Below are 19,689 nucleotides of genomic sequence, written 5' to 3'. Positions count from 1 at the left end.
ACCCCTTCATACCTGGGCAATGTGATCATGAACCCCGCCATAGGCCATCATCTTGAGGGTGTGCAGGGCCATCTGCAGTGCCCGAGCCCCTTCAGTAGTTGACCGATGAAGAGCCCAGTAAGCGAAGAGGAAATTCAAGTTGACTAGAATACAATTAAACAGGAAAGTAATGAGCCTTGGTTGGTTGTTTATGCAGCGCTGCCTCCTCTTATGGCTACGATGGGGAATCGCTTTGCAGGTGTTCCTGGACTCCAACTCCCATCATTCCTGTGACCACAGGCAATTGCTGGCTTGGGACTGATGGGAGTTGGAGTCCAACAACATCAGGAGAGCCACACATCCCTGAGCTACTCAGATAGCTTGACAGGAAGATCTCAGACTAACCTGGAGTAGGGAATTTGGGAGACTCCGAGAATCCACCATATTCTTCATCATAAGACTCTGACAGCTGCTGGAAGCACCTGCTCATCACCTCCTTTGAAGATGGGGGTGCTTCCTCCCCGCGAGCACCGACATCAGTCCTGGCTAACAGCGCAGATAGGATTTTCTGGCTGTTTTCCATAAGGCTAGTTTTGTTCCGCTTCCACTGGCAAGGAGATGGGGGCGGGGAGGTAGGCAAAAGGAAGAAGTCAAGTCATCATTTTGCTAGTATTCACTCACACCTTTTGCCTTGCACAACCACCTATCTCCTCCTCCAAAAAAAAAAAGGCCAATCATTTCCCACCCACCATTTTAAAGGAGCTTTCAAAAGCAGTGTGGCTTGGCACAGCAGTGGAAGGGCCATTCCTCTTCTCTAGGAGTCCACATTTTCCCACTCGCGTGAACAAGGCCCCTGAACGGTTCTCAGGTATTACAGTTGCCACTGCCACACGACGGAAGCATCGCAGAACAGGCCCCAAAATGTCTGCTTATACATATTTAGCCGCAAAAATGTTTGCCAACGTATCGTTCATTAAAACTAGGTTCCCAGATGCTTCCATCGGGCGCACACTAAACTGTAAAGGAGAAAAACATTGTTAATGCCCAGTTATTCTTAACCCATAGCAAATTCTATCCACTTTGGACAAATGTGACGAAACCCAATTCCTATTAATCAACTTCTCTCTCCGTAATTCATCTTGCCCTGAACACTCGCCCCCAAACGACAAAATCTGTTCACATCCCCTGCTCTAAAAAGCCTTTAGACGAAAAGTTCAGTCCCAGCCAGAAGTGGATGGTATGAAGAGAAGAGGAGGAGTTTGGATTTGATATCCCGCTTTATCACTACCCGAAGGAGTCTCAAAGCGGCTAACATTCTCCTTTCCCTTCCTCCCCCACAACAAACACTCTGTGAGGTGAGTGGGGCTGAGAGACTTCAAGGAAGTGTGACTGGCCCAAGGTCACTCAGCAGCTGCATGTGGAGGAGCGGAGACGCGAACCCAGTTCCCCAGATTACGAATCTACTGCTCTTACCCACTACACCACACTGGCTCTCATGTTTGGGGCACTGCCACTCTCCTGACACCACTGCAGCTTACCCGAGTGGGCCTGGGGCAAGGCAGGGGCAAGGACGGGGTTGCGCAGATGCACAGGGGGAGGGGTGTCTGATTGGGCTCTGCTGGTGTCACCTTGCACAGAAGAAGCACAGCGGTGCTAGCATCAGGAGGACAGCTCTGGGGCTTTGCCCCAGCACAAAAGCCACTATGTGTTAGGGACTGGACAGAGGAGGAGTAGCGGAGACCGCCTCCCCAGCCTGAACCTTCCAGAGAAGTGGAAGACAGTATAGATTTACAACAGTGGTTTTCCGGAGGTCATAGCTCAAGGGCAGATGAAGAGCAAAGTGGGAAATAATGGGGGAGGAGGAGGCAGAGCTGAAGCAGCTGGCTGATACGTTATCACTAGAAAGCATTCCAGACCCCCCCCCACACACTTCTCCAAGAACCCGGCGGGCATTGAAAGTAGGAGAGCAAATTAGCCCAGAAATAGAAGCAAGAAGAAATTCCGACGAAAGAAGAATGGCAGACAAAATTAATGGACTACACAGAATTAGACAAAATAACAGGAAGGATTCAAAACCTGCAGGACCAAAGATTTACAGAAGATTGGAAGAAATATACGAACTATTTGAAAAGCAACTGTAAGCAATAAATTACACTAGTAGGACTACAAGAAGTTTTGTAAGGAGAAATATATGAAATATTGCAAAGTAGAGAAAGAACAGAGATATTAGTTATAGGATTTAAAGGTAATAGTGAATGTGAGAAATGTATATTAAGTGAATAGATTGGGAAATTTTCAGACATGATTGATAGAAGTCAAAAAAATATTGTATAAGATGTAAAAGTATGTTTAATTACTGTTGAAAATGATATGTTAAAAAAACTAATCGAAATTTATATTTTAAAAAAAGAAAAAAAGTAGGAGAGCAAAGGGCTTGGAGACAAATGACCCTAAGCGGCCACCGTAAGGTGGGTTGTGCTGTTGAAGATTGAGGAAGTGGAGAGAAGGGGGATGTAGAGATTTACTCGGAGCAACACCCATTACTCCAAAAGGCAGCATTGCTAAGCCTCTCTCTGTGAATATTGAATAAAAGACATTGGTAAGAACTTTCCCTGTCTTATCTATTCCCAGCAGCCTACTGTGGGGGGATCGGATTCCCTGACGCCTGACACGATGGGAATGAGTACAGTGTGGTCCCCGGTGTACCGCTCCAGTGAGGACCTCAACCAATCCCATGACCCTGGATGCCGGACTCCATACCTGCTCTAGGATGCGAAGCAGAACGGTCCGAAAGCCAACCTGGTAAATTCCATCCTCGGGAGGGAAATAGGTCCCGCCTACAAATGGTTTGAGATCAGGTGTTAGCCACACACTCATGGGCCAACCTCCACCACTGCTGGTTGCCTGCAGGAGGAAAAAAAAAGATATGTCTCTCTTCAACATCTGCCTCTAGGAGCAACAGTCATCTTCCGTTTGCTATGCTCATTCCTGCTCCCCACCTGCACAAAGGCCATGTAGACTTTATCGACATCCGGCCGCTCCTCCCGATCCACCTTGATGCACACAAAGTTGTCGTTCAGGATCTGGCCAATTTCTTCATTCTGGAAGGATTCGTGCTCCATCACGTGGCACCAATGGCAGGTCGAGTAGCCAACTGAAAACAAACGCCAGCGGTTAAAGGCTCACCGAAGGAGAAGGCCCTGCTGTACCCAGGGAGGGGTGGGGGCTAAGAAAAGTCAAAACAGAAGAGTATATAATTCAAGCAACTCAGCAGGCTAGGACAAGGAGTTGGCTTTAAGAAAGAGCTAGCCAACCTTGGTGTACTACAACTCCCATCATCCCCATCAACAGACTTGCTGACTGGGGCAGAAGAGAGTTGTAGTATGACCTCGTCTGAAGGGCACCACAGTGGTAGTGCCTGCTTTAGCAGAAAGCACACAGGTTTTGCTATGCAAACGCAATGCATTCTCAAGAAATTGATTGTTAGGCAAGCATCCGCCTAACGAATGGACGATTTCCTTTTATTCCTAAGGGGAAATTTCTAATGCATTGTGAGCCACAGAATTTTGACCCCAAAATGAGGAGAAAACCCTCTGAAAGCTTGCAAAAGGCAATTATGGAAGGGGAAAATGCTCCCTTATTTTGTCTGATCTCTCCCCCTTCCTTCCCAACCATAGTTTCTGGCAAAACAGCTGCCATGCACCAGCAAAACCCAAAAGGTAATGCTTATTTAAGGCTGCTTAATTGCACGCACTGCACGTACTGCACGCACTTCCAGCTGTTTGGATATCTGAGTCTGCAGTGTGTGTAGCAAAGTTTGAGCACTAATTCCTCATGTTTGGATAAGTGAATTTTCCTATAACAAGCATTTTGCTAGTGGGACCTGCATGTACAAACATGAGAACAAACGGAGAGCTGGCCTTTCATGGCTCAATGTTGGCTATAAACGATGCAAGGCTTCTAAACCCCAGCAAAGTGACCATTTGGAAGAACGTAACTAGAACACTTCTAGCCTGGGAAATAGAAGAACAAGCAACTGAGAATGTCTAAGCAGATGTTTCTATAGGAGACGTAGCCAATGTGGTGACCTCCAGATGTCGTTGGACTATAATTCCCATGATTCCCAGCCAGCAGTGCCAATGGCAAGGGATTATGGGAGTTATAGTCACAATACTTGGAAGGTTATCCCCATACTATAGTAAACTTCTATAAGTTAAGTTGCTTATAATGTAAATTCAAAAAGCAGGTGGAGGTCAGGGGAGGGGAAGAAATATTTTTAGATTCCACTCCTCTGCACACTTATTTTTGAGTAAACATGCATAGCCCTGTGCTGTTAGAATTGCTTAAAAGAAGAAATCCAAGACTCCCGGTATTACTCTAACGTGTACCCAAGCTCCAAATCCCCATCTGCTTGAAACTCAAATTGGAGCAATTCCCAGATACCGGATCTGCTCCTCCACTAGTAAATTTATGAGCTTCACAAGGTAGGTAGGCTGAGTAGCTTATCCTCACAAGTATTTCCTGTGCTCTTCTTTTGCAGATGCAAACTACAAGGCCAGGAAAAATACTGCCCCGCCTTCTCCCAGAAAGCAGCTCACTGAAAGCAAGGGAGCGCCCAGCAGATGAGGACCCAATTTGGACGATATTTATTCCTCCAAGCGCAAACATTTGTTTCATGTTTCAAGCAGTTTTCAAGTAAGTAAGCCTTGTCACTGCGCAGCAGCCGTCCTGTCAGGCTGCAGCAGATGGAGAGGAGGGAAGCAAGGCTATTTCATGGGCCCTGCTGAGAGACCAGCTGCCTTTGACTGTTCCTCAGCTGAAACCTAGCCATAGCCATTCTGCCAGGCTACCTGGGCAGCCTCCATGCCAGCTGGTTGCTACAAGAACTGTAACTATCAGAGCTGGTGCCGGAGTCCGCTTGTTTTCCCCTTCTCCCTCCCCATCCCTTTTTCTTTTCATGTCGTGTCTTTTAAGCTTGAAAGCAGGGGTTGTTTCCTCACTGTTGCTTTTTCATTTGTATGTAAGTCACTCGGGAGCGTTTTCAGCTGAAGAGTGGAATAAAATTAAAATGAGGAGGAGGAGGAGAAGGAGACATTCTTCTCTATGCTTTTAAGAACTCACAGATATGTGCATGTGCTTTTTAAAGTCGTAAATGTGCATGTAGGGGTAGCATAAAATGAAGAAGTTCATTTGTTACCAGATAGAAATATCAGCTTATCTTCTCTCTTTGCTTTATCAAAGGCTTCCTGACCCCAAGGATACCTGAGGGGAAGAGAAAGAGGAGAAATATGCCAGGATTTATGTTTATAATCACTCAAATCAATATGCTTATATTTCATGCAAGCAGTTGATATTAAGCAGTTCATTGATTAAACCCTGATCCTTCCCATTACACACAAAGTCTTTTCAGTTGCCACTATGTCTGTAGATGATGTGTTTGCTACACTGCTATTACCACACCCCAGAAGGGACGCAGGTGGCGCTGTGGTCTAAACCAGCATTTCCCAACCTTGGGCCTCCAGCTGTTTTTGGACTACAACTCCCATAATCCTCAGCTAGCAAGATCAGTGGTCAGGGATGATGGGAATTGTAGTTCGAAAACAGCTGGAGGCCCAAGGTTGGGAAACACTGGTGTAAACCACTGAGCCTCTTGGGCTTGCTGATTGGAAGGTTAGCGGTTCAAATCCCTGTGACGGGGTGAGCTCCTGTTGCTCTGTCCTAGCTTCTGCCAACCTAGCAGTTTGAAAGCACACCAGTACAAGTAGATAAATAGGTACTGCTGCGGCGAGAAAGTAAACAGTGTTTCCATGCGCTCTGGTTTCCATCACGGTGCTCCGTTGCACCAGAAGCAATTTAGTTATGCTGGCCACATGACCTGGAAAACTTTCTGCGGACCAACACCGGCTCACTCGGCCTGAAAAGCGAGATGAGCGCCGCAACCCCACAGTCACCTTTGACTGGACTTAACTGTCCGGGGGTCTTTTACCTTTACCTTTTACCTATAGACACACCCAGCTGTGGAGGCCCAAACAACTGGCTGATCTCCTAGCATGTTAGGGGGGGCTGTTACTGCTGAGGATCATTTGGCAGAAGACTAGCTATACTTACTTGGGATTGTTGGTTTTAAATCCCCATGGACCGCTAGAAATTAGATGTAACTCTCTGGGTGTTGAACAACTATAGGAAGCATCTCACTTCTATTCTGCAGGCACTTTGGGGGGAATCATGTTGTACAACAGCAGATTTAGAGGCTCTAGTTCCATAGTCAAAACTGCAGAAGTATTGCAGAACATGGGGCAGGTGTGGATGCTCACATCTCAACCAAGTTGGAACAAGCCTTCTGCCCACAAATCCCTTCTCACAAGGGCAGGAGCCATGAGGTTTCGTGAGCGGGCAAAAAGGCTTACTAAGCCATGATATAACAGTTTCAGTGCAGTCAGAGAGGGAGCTTAAGCCTTGAAAAATAAAGCACAAACATGTTTCTGATCTTCAGTAGCATTGTAAGTTTGTGTACTCAGCTCAGGGTAGGAAGTCAGCGCCCGAAGCCAAACAAACGTCACATAACTCACTTATTAGTTGTGTATCCATTCGTTTCAGTTATGCCCTATAAGAAGATGTACTCAGCGTAGTGTACAGTAAGAGAGATCATCATATACAATTTTTTTTTAAGGACAATGATAACCGGAACTCAAAAGAGCAGCAGCAAGGACTGAGTCGCATAAAAGATCATTCAAACAATGGAAAAATCACACCAAGAAAAAGAAGAAGAAGAATTAAGTTTTCAAAAATCTGTTTAGGGGGTGGTTATGCAAACAAATATAGCTCTACATTCCTAAGTTTTGTTTCAGTAGAGGATGAGACTACAGAAAGTGTTAAGGAAGAAGCTTCCTGGAAACAGTCCGTTTAGGGGGAGACTGAAAGAGGTCATATAGCACCATGTAGAAGCACAGGCGAAATGAGGTGGAGAATAGGAGGCTTGGGAGCAGTTGAGAGTGGGAGAGGAAGGCTCTATTTCCTGCAGAAAAGCATCCATGAAATTCCGAGTTTGTTTTCCCTAAAGCCCACCCAACATGCCTCCCTCCTCTCAGCCCATGAAAAGAAAGCATCTCTTACCAGTCAACCGGGTTATGGGCATGCTGAAGGAGGTAAGGAGACTTCTCGTAGATCAGACGGTTCGTGGGACGAGCAGTGCTAGACTGGCTGCCCTTCCCTCCCGTGGCCATGGCCAAGGCTGCTCTCAGTTGTATAGATCTGCAACACCAAACACAGACAGAAGGCTATTAGCTAGGCTAATCCCCATAGCGCTAAGATCTGGATTAGCTCCAGTGCCAGGCCTGTCTGTGAGGCCGACACACCTCTCAATGAGATCAGCATCTGCACAGACTCGGTCTGCATTATATTAGTAAACAATGTAAGCTTGTCTGTCTGAAGAAGCAAGCCTAGGACTGCGAGCAATGAAACTGAAGCCTGGGGCTATCCTCAGGGGCCTGCTGCCAACCCCAAGGTATACCATGCCTGTTGACTTCAGGCACAGAACTTCCCTTGGGGTGGAGCTCCCTCTTGGAGGAAGCCTATGGCCGCAAGTGTTGTTGTGGTTGTGAGGGAGCTGCGCCACAGCTGAAAGAAAAGCATCTCTCCTTCTCCAGTGATTCAGCTGCTGCATGACAGGGATTTTCTCATGTTAGGTTCACAATACCAGCTTTGGTAAAAGGGTCGCGGGTGGTGCTGTGGTCTAAACCACTGAGCCTCTTGGGCTTGCCGATCGGAAGGTCGGCGGTTCAAATCCCTGTGATGGAGTGAGCTCCCGTTGCTCTGTCCCACCTCCTGCCAACCTAGCAGTTCGACACCACAGCAAGTTGATGAATAGGTACCACTGTGGCAGGAAGGTAAACGGCGTTTCCATGCGCTTTGGTTTCCATCACAGTGTTCCATTGCACCATAAGTGGTTTAGTCATGCTGGCCACATGACCTGGAAAGCTGTCTGTGGACAAACGCCGGCTCTCTCGGCCTGAAAGCGAGATGAGAGCCGCAACCTCATAGTCATCTTTGACTGGACTTAACCGTCCAGGGGTCCTTTACCTTTTTTTTTTTTACCAGCTTTGGTTGATTGGAGCAAACTTTGGCTATAGCCCAAGACATGCAGAAGTCCTGGCACCTGCAGGTAGAGCTAAGAGTATCTCTTCCCTGAAGCCCTACTGAGCCACTGCCATGTGCCATTCGCAGCCTTCAGTTATACCTCATCCATCCTCCCTCCCTTATCCCTCGCCTTAATTTACAAGACCTTCCACAAACACATCTCCTCTTTATTGCTCCCAAGCTTTCCTCCAATGTATACATTTTCCCCAAATTATTATCTCTGTCGTATGTTACTACAATGCACTCGCAATAGGCCACATGCTCATAATTCCTTGGCCCAGGAATGTCTTGATTCTAAAGTATTCATTATCGCTTACACTGTGTTTAAAAGCGTTGTGCAGAGATTAAAAGGTAAGACCCTTCCTGTCCACAGTCTCACAGTCTAATAGGCACAGTACGAAAGGAAAAGGGAATGGAGAGGGATGAAGAAAGCAAAGCAAATTCAGGTACCAGTTCCTGAAGCTACAGTTGAGATCTAAAGGAGAGTTCTAAGAGCAAACAGCCCCACAGGAAATTGAAGGTACACAACCAGCTGGACTACGACATCAAGCTGTCTCCTCTTTAAAGCTGCCACACATCCCTTATATTCAGATATCCGTTATTTCTAAAGCAGCACAGCTTCACTTAATGTAAATAGATCTCACATTTCAGAACAATCATAGTTCTGTTAAACACGGATAAGTAGAAAATGCCTTGCAGACTCCCTACTGTTGCTTCTATTTAAAATTTGACCGGGAAGCCTCTCTTGTCTCTTCCTTAAAGTCACTTGGTTACCCTTGCCATCACAAGGAAACCACACCAGAGATGCGGATTTTCAAAATAGTGTTGGCTCCACCCACATTCCGGAAACGTGATTTGTGTCTAACCAATCAGAATTCACTTTTCCTGCAGAGGGTGGAGCAAGCACAGTCTTGGAAAAGCTTCAGGTCAGCTGCTTTGAAAGGAATGAAGCAAATACGGAGACCGTTTAAAAGTATTTCGGGAGACTCAACACTACATTATATATCTCATAGGATGCATCGTAAGGCTATATGTGTCATGTTTTAGGTCTAAACTTCAGGTGTTTTACATGTATGCACCTTTTAAAAAAGGACCTTGTGCACTTCACAAACAGGTGTCTTCATCTGAATGTATGTTTAGGGATACACCTGCATCACAGACTATACTGTATTAAGTTACATATTACTTTGCAAAATGGGTCTGGAATATATTCATGCATACTGTTCATTCTTATAGTATTACTGTATTTAACGTAATCAATAAAATTTGTGCGAATGAGAGAAGAAAGGATGAATCTTGGGAAAGGTAGCTCTGCAAGGTTGTCAAAGTCAGGAAAAGCAAGTTCCAGTGACTGATGGCTATAAACAGGACTTGCATCAGATTAAAACTGGGAGATGAAATTGCATGTTCCTGCACAGCTGCGTCCATTTGCCTAGATCCGAAAGGCCCCATGGAGGGCAGAAACCATGACCTTTGAGTTACATAACCAAAAAAGGCCTTGCAATTCTGAGGTCAAGACGCTTCAAGAGGGAGGGGTGTGTGAAAGATGATACAAAGATCTTGGAATCCTGAAAAATTTCCAAGTCAGCTTTGCAGTCCCGAAAATATATCCAATCAAGACTGTGCCACATTAATGAAGAGATTGAGCTGAAGGTATTAAAAACGGTGGAAACTAGCCATCTTAGGGTGAAACCTCTGCAGTACTCCACTCTCTCTCCAAGTGATTAAGCTGGCCACTTAGGGAGAGCAACAGTCTCTAGTAACTATATTCCTTCAGAGCATGTGTAAATGTGTAATATGATGGCGTGTAGTGGGTGTATAGCACAAGATCCAAGTGTCATATTACAGGTACTCTGAGCAAGCGATAAGTAGGTGTGGCTAGAGATCTGGGAGCAGCAGGAACTGTAAACACAACACCAACAATGCAATGAAGCGCGACGGCGGAAAGAGAAACTGAATGACCGGCGGATAAATCTGCAGTAGAGCACGGCAGAGCAAAAGAAAACTGCAACAAGAAGCAGAACCAGACAGGAAACCAGCCATGGAGCCCCTCAGGAAAAATACTGAAGGGTCGAGCAGAAATTCAAAAGCACCGTTTAGCTCAAACCTCCTCTATTTGCAGGACTGGGGGACCTGGTGCCTTCCGGACGCTGCCTGACTTCAACTCCCATCAGCCCCATGGCAATGGTGTGAGGAGGGGATGATGGGAGCTGTAGTCCAAACAACACTAACAGAGGGCCACTGGCTCCCGCCCCTGTCCTACTTACAAGGGGGGGGAAATGGGGTCTGAGTGTGAGTGAGCGAAGCTCGCCGTCTATGTCTGCAGGGGGGCGGGACGAGGAGGGCGGAGAAGAGGGCTCTGCACATGGCATGCTCTTCTATAGCTGTGGCGCCCCAAAGCGAAACCACATCGCCACCGCTTCCCCCGTAGGGCTAAATGCATTGGGCCAAGCAACGCCAACGTGCAGTGCAATCCGCAGCAGCCAAGCCTGTTCAGTTCCGTCCCCCGCCCCCATGCAAAGGCTATTTGGGGCGGCCGAAGCTCCCCTGCGGAGTCACCCAGGGCAGGGAGGGAGCCAAAACAGACCCGGAGACGCCAGCCAGCCAGCTGGGCTGCTGCTATCTGCATGTAAACAAACACCAGCACGTCGCCAATCCGGATCTAGAAGTCCCCCGGGGCCGAGAGGGTGGGAAAGCGGCGTCGCTCGCCTGCACGGCCCGGTACCTGCGAGCCCAGGAGGTTCGGCTGAGCCCAGCCCGGCGGAGCAGCAGGCGACCCCCAGCGCGGCGCAAGAGCGCGACCGGGGCGGAGATCATGGCCCCGCTGCTGGGCAACGAAGGGCGGCGCTGAAAGGGATCCCCCGGAGCGGGTCTGGCGGGCAGAGGCAGGCAGCGCCGCTTGCCCAGGGAGGAGGAGCCTGGCTCTCTCGGTAGCCGGGCTTGGGGGGTGGGAGGGACGGCCGAGTTATTCCGGATCCTCGGGTAGCCGTGCAAGAAACGCCAGCCAGAGCAAGGGTCAGGGAACGGGTGTGACTCTGGTTTGAACTGGGAGAGGAAGTTCATCCAAGGCCCAGGAAATGTATTCAGCATATTAACCTCCTTGGGTGCCTAGTTGACTTTCGATCATTGACTTACTATTTGTGCATGGGGGGGGGGGTGAAGCTGGCAGAAATGCCCATGAGAGTAAAAAGTTTTTTTTTCTAGAACTTTTTAATAAGATGGTAGGAGACAAAGAACTTTGTTGCAGAGGCAGCTGCTGGAGGAGGGTTTCCCGGGGAGGATAGAGAGACGGGCTTGTTTTTCTTATATATAGATTTTTGGGGTTGGGAGGAGTAGTCTTGTGACATGAGGCTAGACTTAATTATGGCTCTGTGTCGTCTATAGAAGAGCAGCAACAAAAGCCTGATTTCTATCCTGCAAAAAGAATAAAATGCAAATTTAAGTCAGCATATTTCAAGGAGGGGCATAAACCGGATTGCTGAGGCAACAGCTGGCCCAGATAGGAAATCGAAGTGACTGGAAGAATTTTAAAAACAGCAACGAACGGAAATAATCCCTGTCTGAGCAAAACTAGGAACAATATGAAAGCCACAACCAATATAATTATCACACAAATTAACTGCAATCTCATACTTGTCTATTCAGAAGTAAGCATTGAATTCAGTGGGACATCAGTTGTGTACACAATCTGGTTTTTCTGTATCCAGTGCACTCTCACTGCTAGTTTGGGAAGTGGTTTACACATGATTTTAGCCACAATCCATATCTATCCTGCTATTTCTTAGGCAATACTGCATTTTGAGGCATTTCCCCTCAAAACCAGTTTAAGCTTGAATTGAGCTGTTCAAATCTGTGATAAACCTCTACTACAAATTCAGATTTCAGGAGCTTAGGTAAGCCATGGCTTTCACTGCTTAGGGTGAGGATATTCTACTGACCTACCATATGAGGCTGTTTTAAAGATTATTGAGATGATGAACATGAAACACTTTGAAAACCTGAAGTTAGGCACACAATTCCCACCTATCCATGTCTACTTAGAAGTAAATCCTACTGCTTATTTAGCCATTGGTAAAGAGTGCACAGGACTGCAGTCTTTTTTCAAGCTTCTGTCTGCTTCACTGTCCACGTTACCATGGATTGAGACAATTGGCTTCTATATATGCTATTTTTATTTACGTAAACCTTTGGCGGCTTTTTCACACTGTTTTCTTCTTGTTCTTTTCCTTCTTACAAATGTATTTTTGAATTCATTTGGGGGTGTATTTGTTTCCCCTTTGTAAGCCACTTAGAATTTTTACAAATAGAACAGTTATACTGTAGCATGTTTAAATAAATACTTTTTTTATAATGTGATGTGTGGGAGAGGAAAGCAGATGGCTCTTAACACTTCCAGTAGGCAAAATTGTACTTGACAAACTTCCTTTGCCACCAAACTCTTAGCAGAACAAACGCCCCCTGCTGGTTATATGGTAGCAACTTTATTATTATTGCCTTCACAGAGGTCACCCAACTTTTATTCGGCCCGGTGGCATATTTGGAATGTTGAGAGAATGTCATGCGCATTGGTCACAAAATGGCTGCCACAAGGCGGGTGGCTTGACACAAAATGGCTGCCATGAGGGGGTGGCTCAAAACAAAATTGGGAGTACAGTACTGGTTTTCCTATAGAACAAAGCAATTTATTGGTTGGATATGGTCGATTTTGGGCCACTCACTGTCTTTCAGCCTAACCTGGTTCAAAGGATTGTTGCCAGGATAATATACTGGAGAGGGGGAGAACCATGTAGGCCATCTTGAGCTGCCTGGAGGCTATTATTATTATTATTATTATTATTATTATTATCATCAACCGGTTAGGACAAGAAGGCAAGGCAACCTACAAGGCAAGGGCTGCAGGCATCCCTTTTGCTGTTCCCTATCACCTATTACCGTATTGGCCTGAATATAAGCCATACTTTTCCCCCCAAATTCCAACCATGAAAAGTTAAAAGTGCGGCTTAAATTCGCAACCTTACAAAAATTGGCTTTTACCGGACTTCTGGTGAGGCAAGATGGCAGGCGCCACAGCAGCACATAGCTCCTAGGACCACCAGCATACGACACAATTCTAACGAATTGGCTTATATTTGGGTATTGTCTTTTTCCCCCTTGAGTTTTAAAGGTGCGGCTTATTTGCAGGTATGGCTTATATTCGGGCCAATACGATATAAATCAAAATGCAAAAAAAGCCTATGAAGCAAGTAGGGACCACATCCACATCACTGCTTCTAATCCCCTGCCTTAAAATGCCCTTGGGGGCCAGAAAAGGGAGGAAGACAGCACCCTCACCGCTTCTACCCGTCCAAATAAAAATGGTGCTTGGTGCTGGAAAAAGCAGGGAGGCAAGCCACTTCAGAAAAGCTTGCTGGATCAGACCATCTAGCTGAGCTTCTTGTTTCCCACAGTGGCCAACCAGGACGATGCACCTGGAAAGCCCAAAAAGAGAATATGGGGTAGCTTGTCCCACAACTGTTCCCCCAGGGACTGGTATTCAGAGGCATGTTGACTCTGGTCCTGACTGAAGGTAGCATGTACCTATCTACATCATGGCTAATAGCCATTGATAGCCTAAATGTTCACTAAATTGTCTATTTCGCTTCTAAATTGGTGGCCGTCACTACTTATTGGGGCAGCAAATTCCTTAACGCCCTATGCATTTTTCAGTTAGATACATTAATGAAAACAGCAGCTCTGATGGAGCCAATCTCTGCAGGCTTTTCTGAAGTTTCAGAGTGGTGGCACAGAATATGAGCTTTATATACTGTCAGCATATAAAAGACATGAAGCATATTGGCTGGGGAACTGCCAAGTCAGTGAGTATACTTACCCGCAAACTTGTGTGTCAGCATCTTAATGATCAGATTTAAATCCCACCCATGCCCATTTGAAACTGGGAATTTAGTCTGCTTTTTCCTATGCCTGGGCAGAAACAAATCTAACTGGAATAGTCTAATCTCATCCACCTAAAGGTTTGTTTGCTTGTTTTAATTTTAAATGGCACTTTCCAAGCTACTATATTGAATTGAAGCTACTATCAAATTGTGGAGGGGCATGGTACTTGTCAGATATCATTTATGATAAAAGCTTTCACAAAATCAGAATAGCAACCAGTCACAAAACCCCGTTGATAATTGGGTTATAATTCATTAACTTCTCAAGGGATGGCCTAAAACAGATCCTCCTCCCTCCCACATCACTATTGTTGCTTTATATCAGGGTGGGCCATCTGTGGCCCTCCAAATGTTGTTAAACTGCAACCCCCATCATCCCTGACAACTGAGCATGCTGGCTGGAGATGAAGGGAGCTAGAGTCAAGAAGATATGGAGAAACAAATATTCCCCATTCCTTTCTCAACCTTCATTTCTAAGCCTCTTGCAGCATTGATTTGTGATATCCTTATGAACCTTCAGGGACGCGGGTGGCACTGTGGTCTAAACCACAGAGCCTAGAACTTGCCGATCAGAAGGTCAGCGGTTCAAATCCCCATGACGGGGTGAGCCCCCCTTGCTCAGTCCCTGCTCCTGCCAACCTAGCAGTTCGAAAGCACGTCAAAATGCAAGTAGATAAATAGGTACCGCTCCAGCGGGAAGGTAAACGGCGTTTCCTTGCGCTGCTCTGGTTCGCCAGAAGTGGCTTAGTCATGCTGGCCACATGACCCGGAAGCTGTATGCTGGCTCCCTCGGCCAATAAAGCAAGATGAGCGCCGCAACCCCAGAGTCAGCCACGACTGGACCGAATGGTCAGGGGTCCCTTTACCTTTACAAACCTTCCAACAACTCTGGATTTTAACTATGTTTCTCTTGCCTCAAGAGCAAGGGGTGGGGGGAACCCGTGGCCCACGAAATGATGTTGGACTACAATGTCTGTTGTCCCTGACCATTGGCCATGCTGGCTGGTGTTGATGGGAGCCATAGTCCAACATTTGAAGTGCCACAGGCTCCCCATCCCTGCTTTGTCCCTGGTTATCACTCAGCTTACTTTACAGCAACCATTTCCAAAGCAAATCTAGACTACATTTCTATAATAATGCCCTTAGAAAAGATGAGATACCTTTCTACTAGCATAGTATACATACCTCATGGCATACAGTGACACATGTAGACGTTTCAATGCTGAGTAATGGGTTCATCAAACCTATTATTTAAATCTTGCGAATGAATAGTTTTAAAAAGCCAGGTTCCTTTGGAAACATTGCAAAGTTCAATAGCTGGAGTCAAACAGAAAGGACTTCTCTTGTGACTGAGCTAAGAGATTATTTTATTTTAATCGCTGTATTTGGGCCCTTCCAAAATAGGTTAAGAGAAAGATCAGAGCAGCACTCTCCACACTTGTGAGTCCCAGCAACTGGTATTATGGGTGGTTGGGGTGAGGGGCATTTTGCATCAAAATGCCATTGTAGCGCAAACCTGTCCAGTGTGGACAGCCAAAGTTATAGTGATACTTTTTTGGGCTCCTGTGCTTGTAATTAACAGCTTGCTTGAAACTTCTGCCTGTGTTATTGCATCTTGTTAAGCACAGCAGCAGGATTACTGATACCCCTTCATTACCATTAATAGAATCTCTGTTTTATTTTGTTTTGCGTTTCATCATCAATATTCTCCTACAGCAACCTGAACAAACAATAAAATGACCAGAAGCTACAAGTAGGTAACTTTTAATTAACATTGCAGAGTTCTTTTGCTAACCAGTACTTCCTAATGAAGCATTATAGAATGGGCCCTGGCATAGAACCACCCTGTGTCTTCCTGACCCAATGTAAATGAAATAACTGTAGCAGGCATTAAAGAGAATCCTGTTTTTGAGATTGCTTTTAAACCAAAGAGTGTCAGAGCATGTTAATTGTTGCCCAGGGGAAGATCTAGGTGATGCCCTCTCATTACCTGTGCTGGCAAGCAATAAACAAATGCCTTGGGAATGCAGCCATGCAAGACTGTAAATGGTTTTAATTTGCCAGCAAGAACATCAGTGAATTTTCCATTACATTCATCTCAAGGGGAACTATAGACCAGTGCTGAATATTCTTTTTAGCATGGACTGCAGAAACCCAGTCCGCTCAAATGCAATTCAAAACAAATCAGCACATGTCTAGCTTGTTGCTTTAACATGGCAAACAAGAGGTATGCTGATTTGTTTTGAACTTGAGTTAGCAGCTTTCATTCATTTCAGCTCGGAAAGGACTCAACTTCCTGCAGTTAGCAAATAACAAAGGCTCCACTAGACTACAATCTTGTTTGTCAACACAGGTTGCCAAAGAAGACTGCTCAAGGAGCTCAAAAATCTTCCTGTTTTTGATCACATGGTGCACCATGGATTCTAGTTATTAATTAGCATAAGGACATTTGCACCATCAAGGCATTTCAAAACAGCCTGGAGGTCCAGCTACTGTATTATCATGCTCTCTCCAACAGTGAATAGTCAGCAAAGCTCACAAGGAGTTGCATGCAGGTGGGAAAATGTTTGCCTGTTGAGAGTGAGGGCAAGGGACATTGCTGACACTCTGAATTGTCTTTGTACTGTTGTCACATAACCATATTTGGTGATTTCATGTCATGGCAATTGTCCATTTATACTGAGACTGAAGAGCTTTGGCCTGGCTCTGAATTGAGTGGGCCGTATAGCTGGAAAGAAGAAACCCTAGTTTTCAAACAAAGATGTAACTGAAGCAGCTGCCAATAGAGGCAGTGTGCAGGCATAAAAGAAGTAAATAGTCGGGCTATTAAAAGACAGCAGGACACCTCCTCCCCACAAGCCACTCTTTTCCTTCGAAAAGTGTGCAACCTTAGTTGAGACCCCTTTGATCAAACCTGAAGAGAAGGAAGGTGATTTAACACAGAAAAGAAATTCATTATGAAGTGTGAAACCTCAAGCATATTTGAACTTTTTATTGACTTCTTATTTCCCTCCCCCCCTCTTTATGTTCCATTATAGCCAGAAAAGTTGTATTGGTATGGTGATTGCTTAAGCATAGGCAACAAAACTTCAATGATTGTACCACAATGCTCTCCATGCCTGGCCCCCTATTCACATCCCACCTCAAGCTTATTCTAGCTGGATCAGTGCTCCACAAACATCTTGTCCTGCAGATGAATCTTGTATTGGCATGCTGAAATCCTAGATTAAGACACAGTTGGTAACTGGGATTTAACTTCATGCTGTACATACACTCTGTCTCTGCCATTCCAGCTTGGAAGGAGAGGTTGGCTGAATTGAAGATAACACACCCATTGATACATTTATCTCTCTCTCTCTGTCTCGAGTTTTTAAAGCAAGTTTAAGCCCCAAAATGAAATGCTCCAAGGCCATCAAGCACAATAATAAAGTTTTATCATCACGGAGTCAGGATTCCCGACATCATAATCAAACAATGACCTCCATCATTTGCCTCCATTGAAGCAGTCCAGAACTTCCTCGTGAGTTTCGCAAAGTTCATTCAAGCACCCTTTTCCACTGTGGAATCTGCACTTTCTGGAGTGCCCCTCAGTCGGAGGTATCCCATGTTTTTGAGTTTGGGGCTTGAGAGGTAGGCGCTGGGGACAGCAACAAAAGTCTGTGATCAAGCATATAACTAAGAGGTTGTCCATGATGATAACAAAGGAGAAACTGGATTCCTCAAATGATTACTGAGGGGTCAAAGGAAAACGTCGTTCGGACCGAAGGAGGCAGAAACGCAAGTGGCAGAGACATCGGATTTGGAATGAAGGAACATCTGGGCAGAAACAAGAGACTGAGAATTGTGCTCTCCTAGTGCAAAGTGTAATGCTTCTTCAGAATCCTGAGCATCCACGTTCAGGGGCTTTTTTTTTACAAGGCAAGTTTCTAGCCTGGCTAGTAATTTGGGCAAATTTGCTACTCAAGAATTAGAAGCCAGAAGAGGTTGGGCCAGACTTCCAGTGGTCAGGCTGTTGTTCTTGATGCTGTTACACCTCCTTCCCATAACCAGTCTCAAAACGTATCAACTTTGCTCCAAAAATTGTAAGCAGAATGAAGGGTGCACAAAGAAGAATGTGTGTGCAGTTGGTCTTGCTGCTGCTGCTGTTTATTTTTACAATCAGGAAGGTTTTCTAGTTGCAGACTTCTGAATATATGTATTTTTTTCCCCATAGTGTAACTGGAGGACCAGAGCAACTGAGGAAGAGACTGCCCTTCATTAAGGGACCCAGTGAAAGTGACTGTGGAAAAAGAAATTGGATTTCCTCCTCTAATGTATAACAGTGCTATACTTGCTGACCTATCCTGATTTCCAGAAGTGAGACTGTCATGCACGCAGTGCCGCTGCAAGCCTTGGCAAAACATTTTTGTGTTTTCCATGCAGGTTACGAAATAATTTGATTCCCTTCCCTCTGAAGGGATAATCTTCCACGAGTTAATTTTTATTTTATCCTAGCCTCTGTGTGTACCAACATAAAAGCACTGGAGAATGAAGACCCTTGAAAACTCAAGCCCTTCTTAAAAGACCTCCCATCTCCTGGGTAACCATCAAACAAGGCCAGCTAGTGGCAGGGATGTCCCAGTTCTCCATCAGAGGCAGCAGACTCCAGGCAATGTTCAACATGATGGAGCGATTGGTTCTTCTACAGGCCACCAAAGAAGGAGATTCTTGCTTATGAATCTCTTTGGCTTAGGCAGAAACTAGAGAAGAGTTTCCAGGGAGACGTTTCCCCCCACCCCCATCAAAACTAATGTGCCCACGAAGCCATTTTGCATGGGAGGTTTTCCATAGCAGCTGGGGAAGGAGCAAGAGAACAGTTTGCATGACACCAACAAGAGTCTTCTCAGAGGAAAGGGTTCATACCGCCTTGAGAAGGTAGTGGCGGGGGACCTGAGCCAGACAGTGGTAGGAGAGGTTGAGGCAAGTTGCCAGGTAGCTCTGGGAAAGGCCCTGCTCCAGTCTGAGGGAAGGCACTCATGGAGGCCGGGAGGGCCATCGCTGGTGGGATGCTGCTGAGTGGGAGAGGGAGTGAAGCACTGTAGGTCATGGAGTTCATGGTCATCCCCACAGCTATGGTGGGCACTGGGGAGCTGGTCCGCATCTGGTTGAGAGTTGGTTTGGGCTGGTCCATGACGTTGAATGGGTTGGTGGGAGAAGGTGTGCTGAGACCTGGAAGAAGGAGAGGGAGGGAGAGAAGTCATCAGCACAACATTCCAAAGGTCAGAGGCCAAGGAAGTGAAGCTCTCCTCCCCATTTAAAAAAAATGCCCACAAATATGGCTGTATCTACAACCATGTGACCCAAACACTCTAATGTTAAATAAGGAAAGTATGGAAACGTGTTGCTCAGGGTTGGTTCCCATTTTGCCACATATTTTGAGTTCTAAGTTTTGGAGTCAAAAGCAGAGAAGGCCTGAGCACCAATCATGGCAACTGGCAAATATCAACATACCTAGTATGGAACAAGTCTGAAATTTCTGACAAGGACTGGTTTCAGTGAAGAAATGGGCCCAGTAAAAAGAGGAGGGGAAGAAGAATAGCAGCTCTGTGTGGCAGGCATTAGGGAGTGGACTGTACAATGGGGAACTAATGTGCTAGGCTGA

At 45.9% G+C, this 19,689-nt stretch overlaps 2 protein-coding genes and 1 long non-coding RNA gene across 22 annotated transcripts in view; 1 reads left to right on the top strand and 2 right to left on the bottom strand.

Moving 5' to 3' along the window:
• Positions 1-11,193, bottom strand: part of SPATA20 (spermatogenesis associated 20) — a 46,217-nt gene extending 35,024 nt beyond the window's left edge. Inside the window, exons 1-7 of one of the 5 annotated variants that reach the window (XM_083430008.1) lie at positions 10,841-11,193; positions 7,093-7,230; positions 5,177-5,241; positions 2,979-3,133; positions 2,740-2,883; positions 385-586; positions 13-143 (exon numbers count right to left, since the gene is read on the bottom strand). In XM_083430008.1, coding sequence (XP_083286134.1) covers positions 13-143; positions 385-586; positions 2,740-2,883; positions 2,979-3,133; positions 5,177-5,241; positions 7,093-7,230; positions 10,841-11,178 — 1,173 coding nt within the window. In that variant the 5' untranslated portion in view covers positions 11,179-11,193. Of the gene's footprint in view, positions 1-12; positions 144-384; positions 587-2,739; positions 2,884-2,978; positions 3,134-5,176; positions 5,242-7,092; positions 7,231-8,565; positions 8,960-10,222; positions 10,280-10,702 lie in introns of those variants that run through there. The other 4 variants (XM_083430010.1, XM_083430011.1, XM_083430009.1 and 1 more) reach the window with 4 other exon arrangements.
• Positions 10,963-17,565, top strand: LOC310672637. 2 transcript variants are annotated; one of them, XR_014508693.1, is made up of 3 exons: positions 10,963-11,062; positions 11,500-11,762; positions 12,844-17,565. It is a non-coding gene; the product is annotated as an uncharacterized lncRNA (long non-coding RNA). The 2 variants fall into 2 exon arrangements; XR_014508694.1 differs by lacking the exon at positions 10,963-11,062 and having other exon boundaries at positions 11,314-11,762.
• The window catches only part of EPN3 (epsin 3), a 35,160-nt gene continuing 32,496 nt past the window's right edge, over positions 17,026-19,689 (bottom strand). For all 15 annotated transcript variants that reach the window (XM_083430019.1, XM_083430029.1, XM_083430026.1 and 12 more), the window contains one exon: positions 17,026-19,256. In XM_083430019.1, the coding sequence (XP_083286145.1) occupies positions 18,931-19,256 (326 nt within the window). In that variant the 3' untranslated portion in view covers positions 17,026-18,930. The remainder of the gene's footprint in view (positions 19,257-19,689) is intronic.

This window comes from Podarcis tiliguerta (genome assembly GCF_965153285.1).
Source record: "Podarcis tiliguerta genome assembly, chromosome: 2".
NCBI classification, from domain to species: Eukaryota; Metazoa; Chordata; class Lepidosauria; order Squamata; family Lacertidae; genus Podarcis; species Podarcis tiliguerta.
Note: the sequence above shows the minus strand (reverse complement) of the source record. Positions and strands in the feature narration are given on the sequence as shown.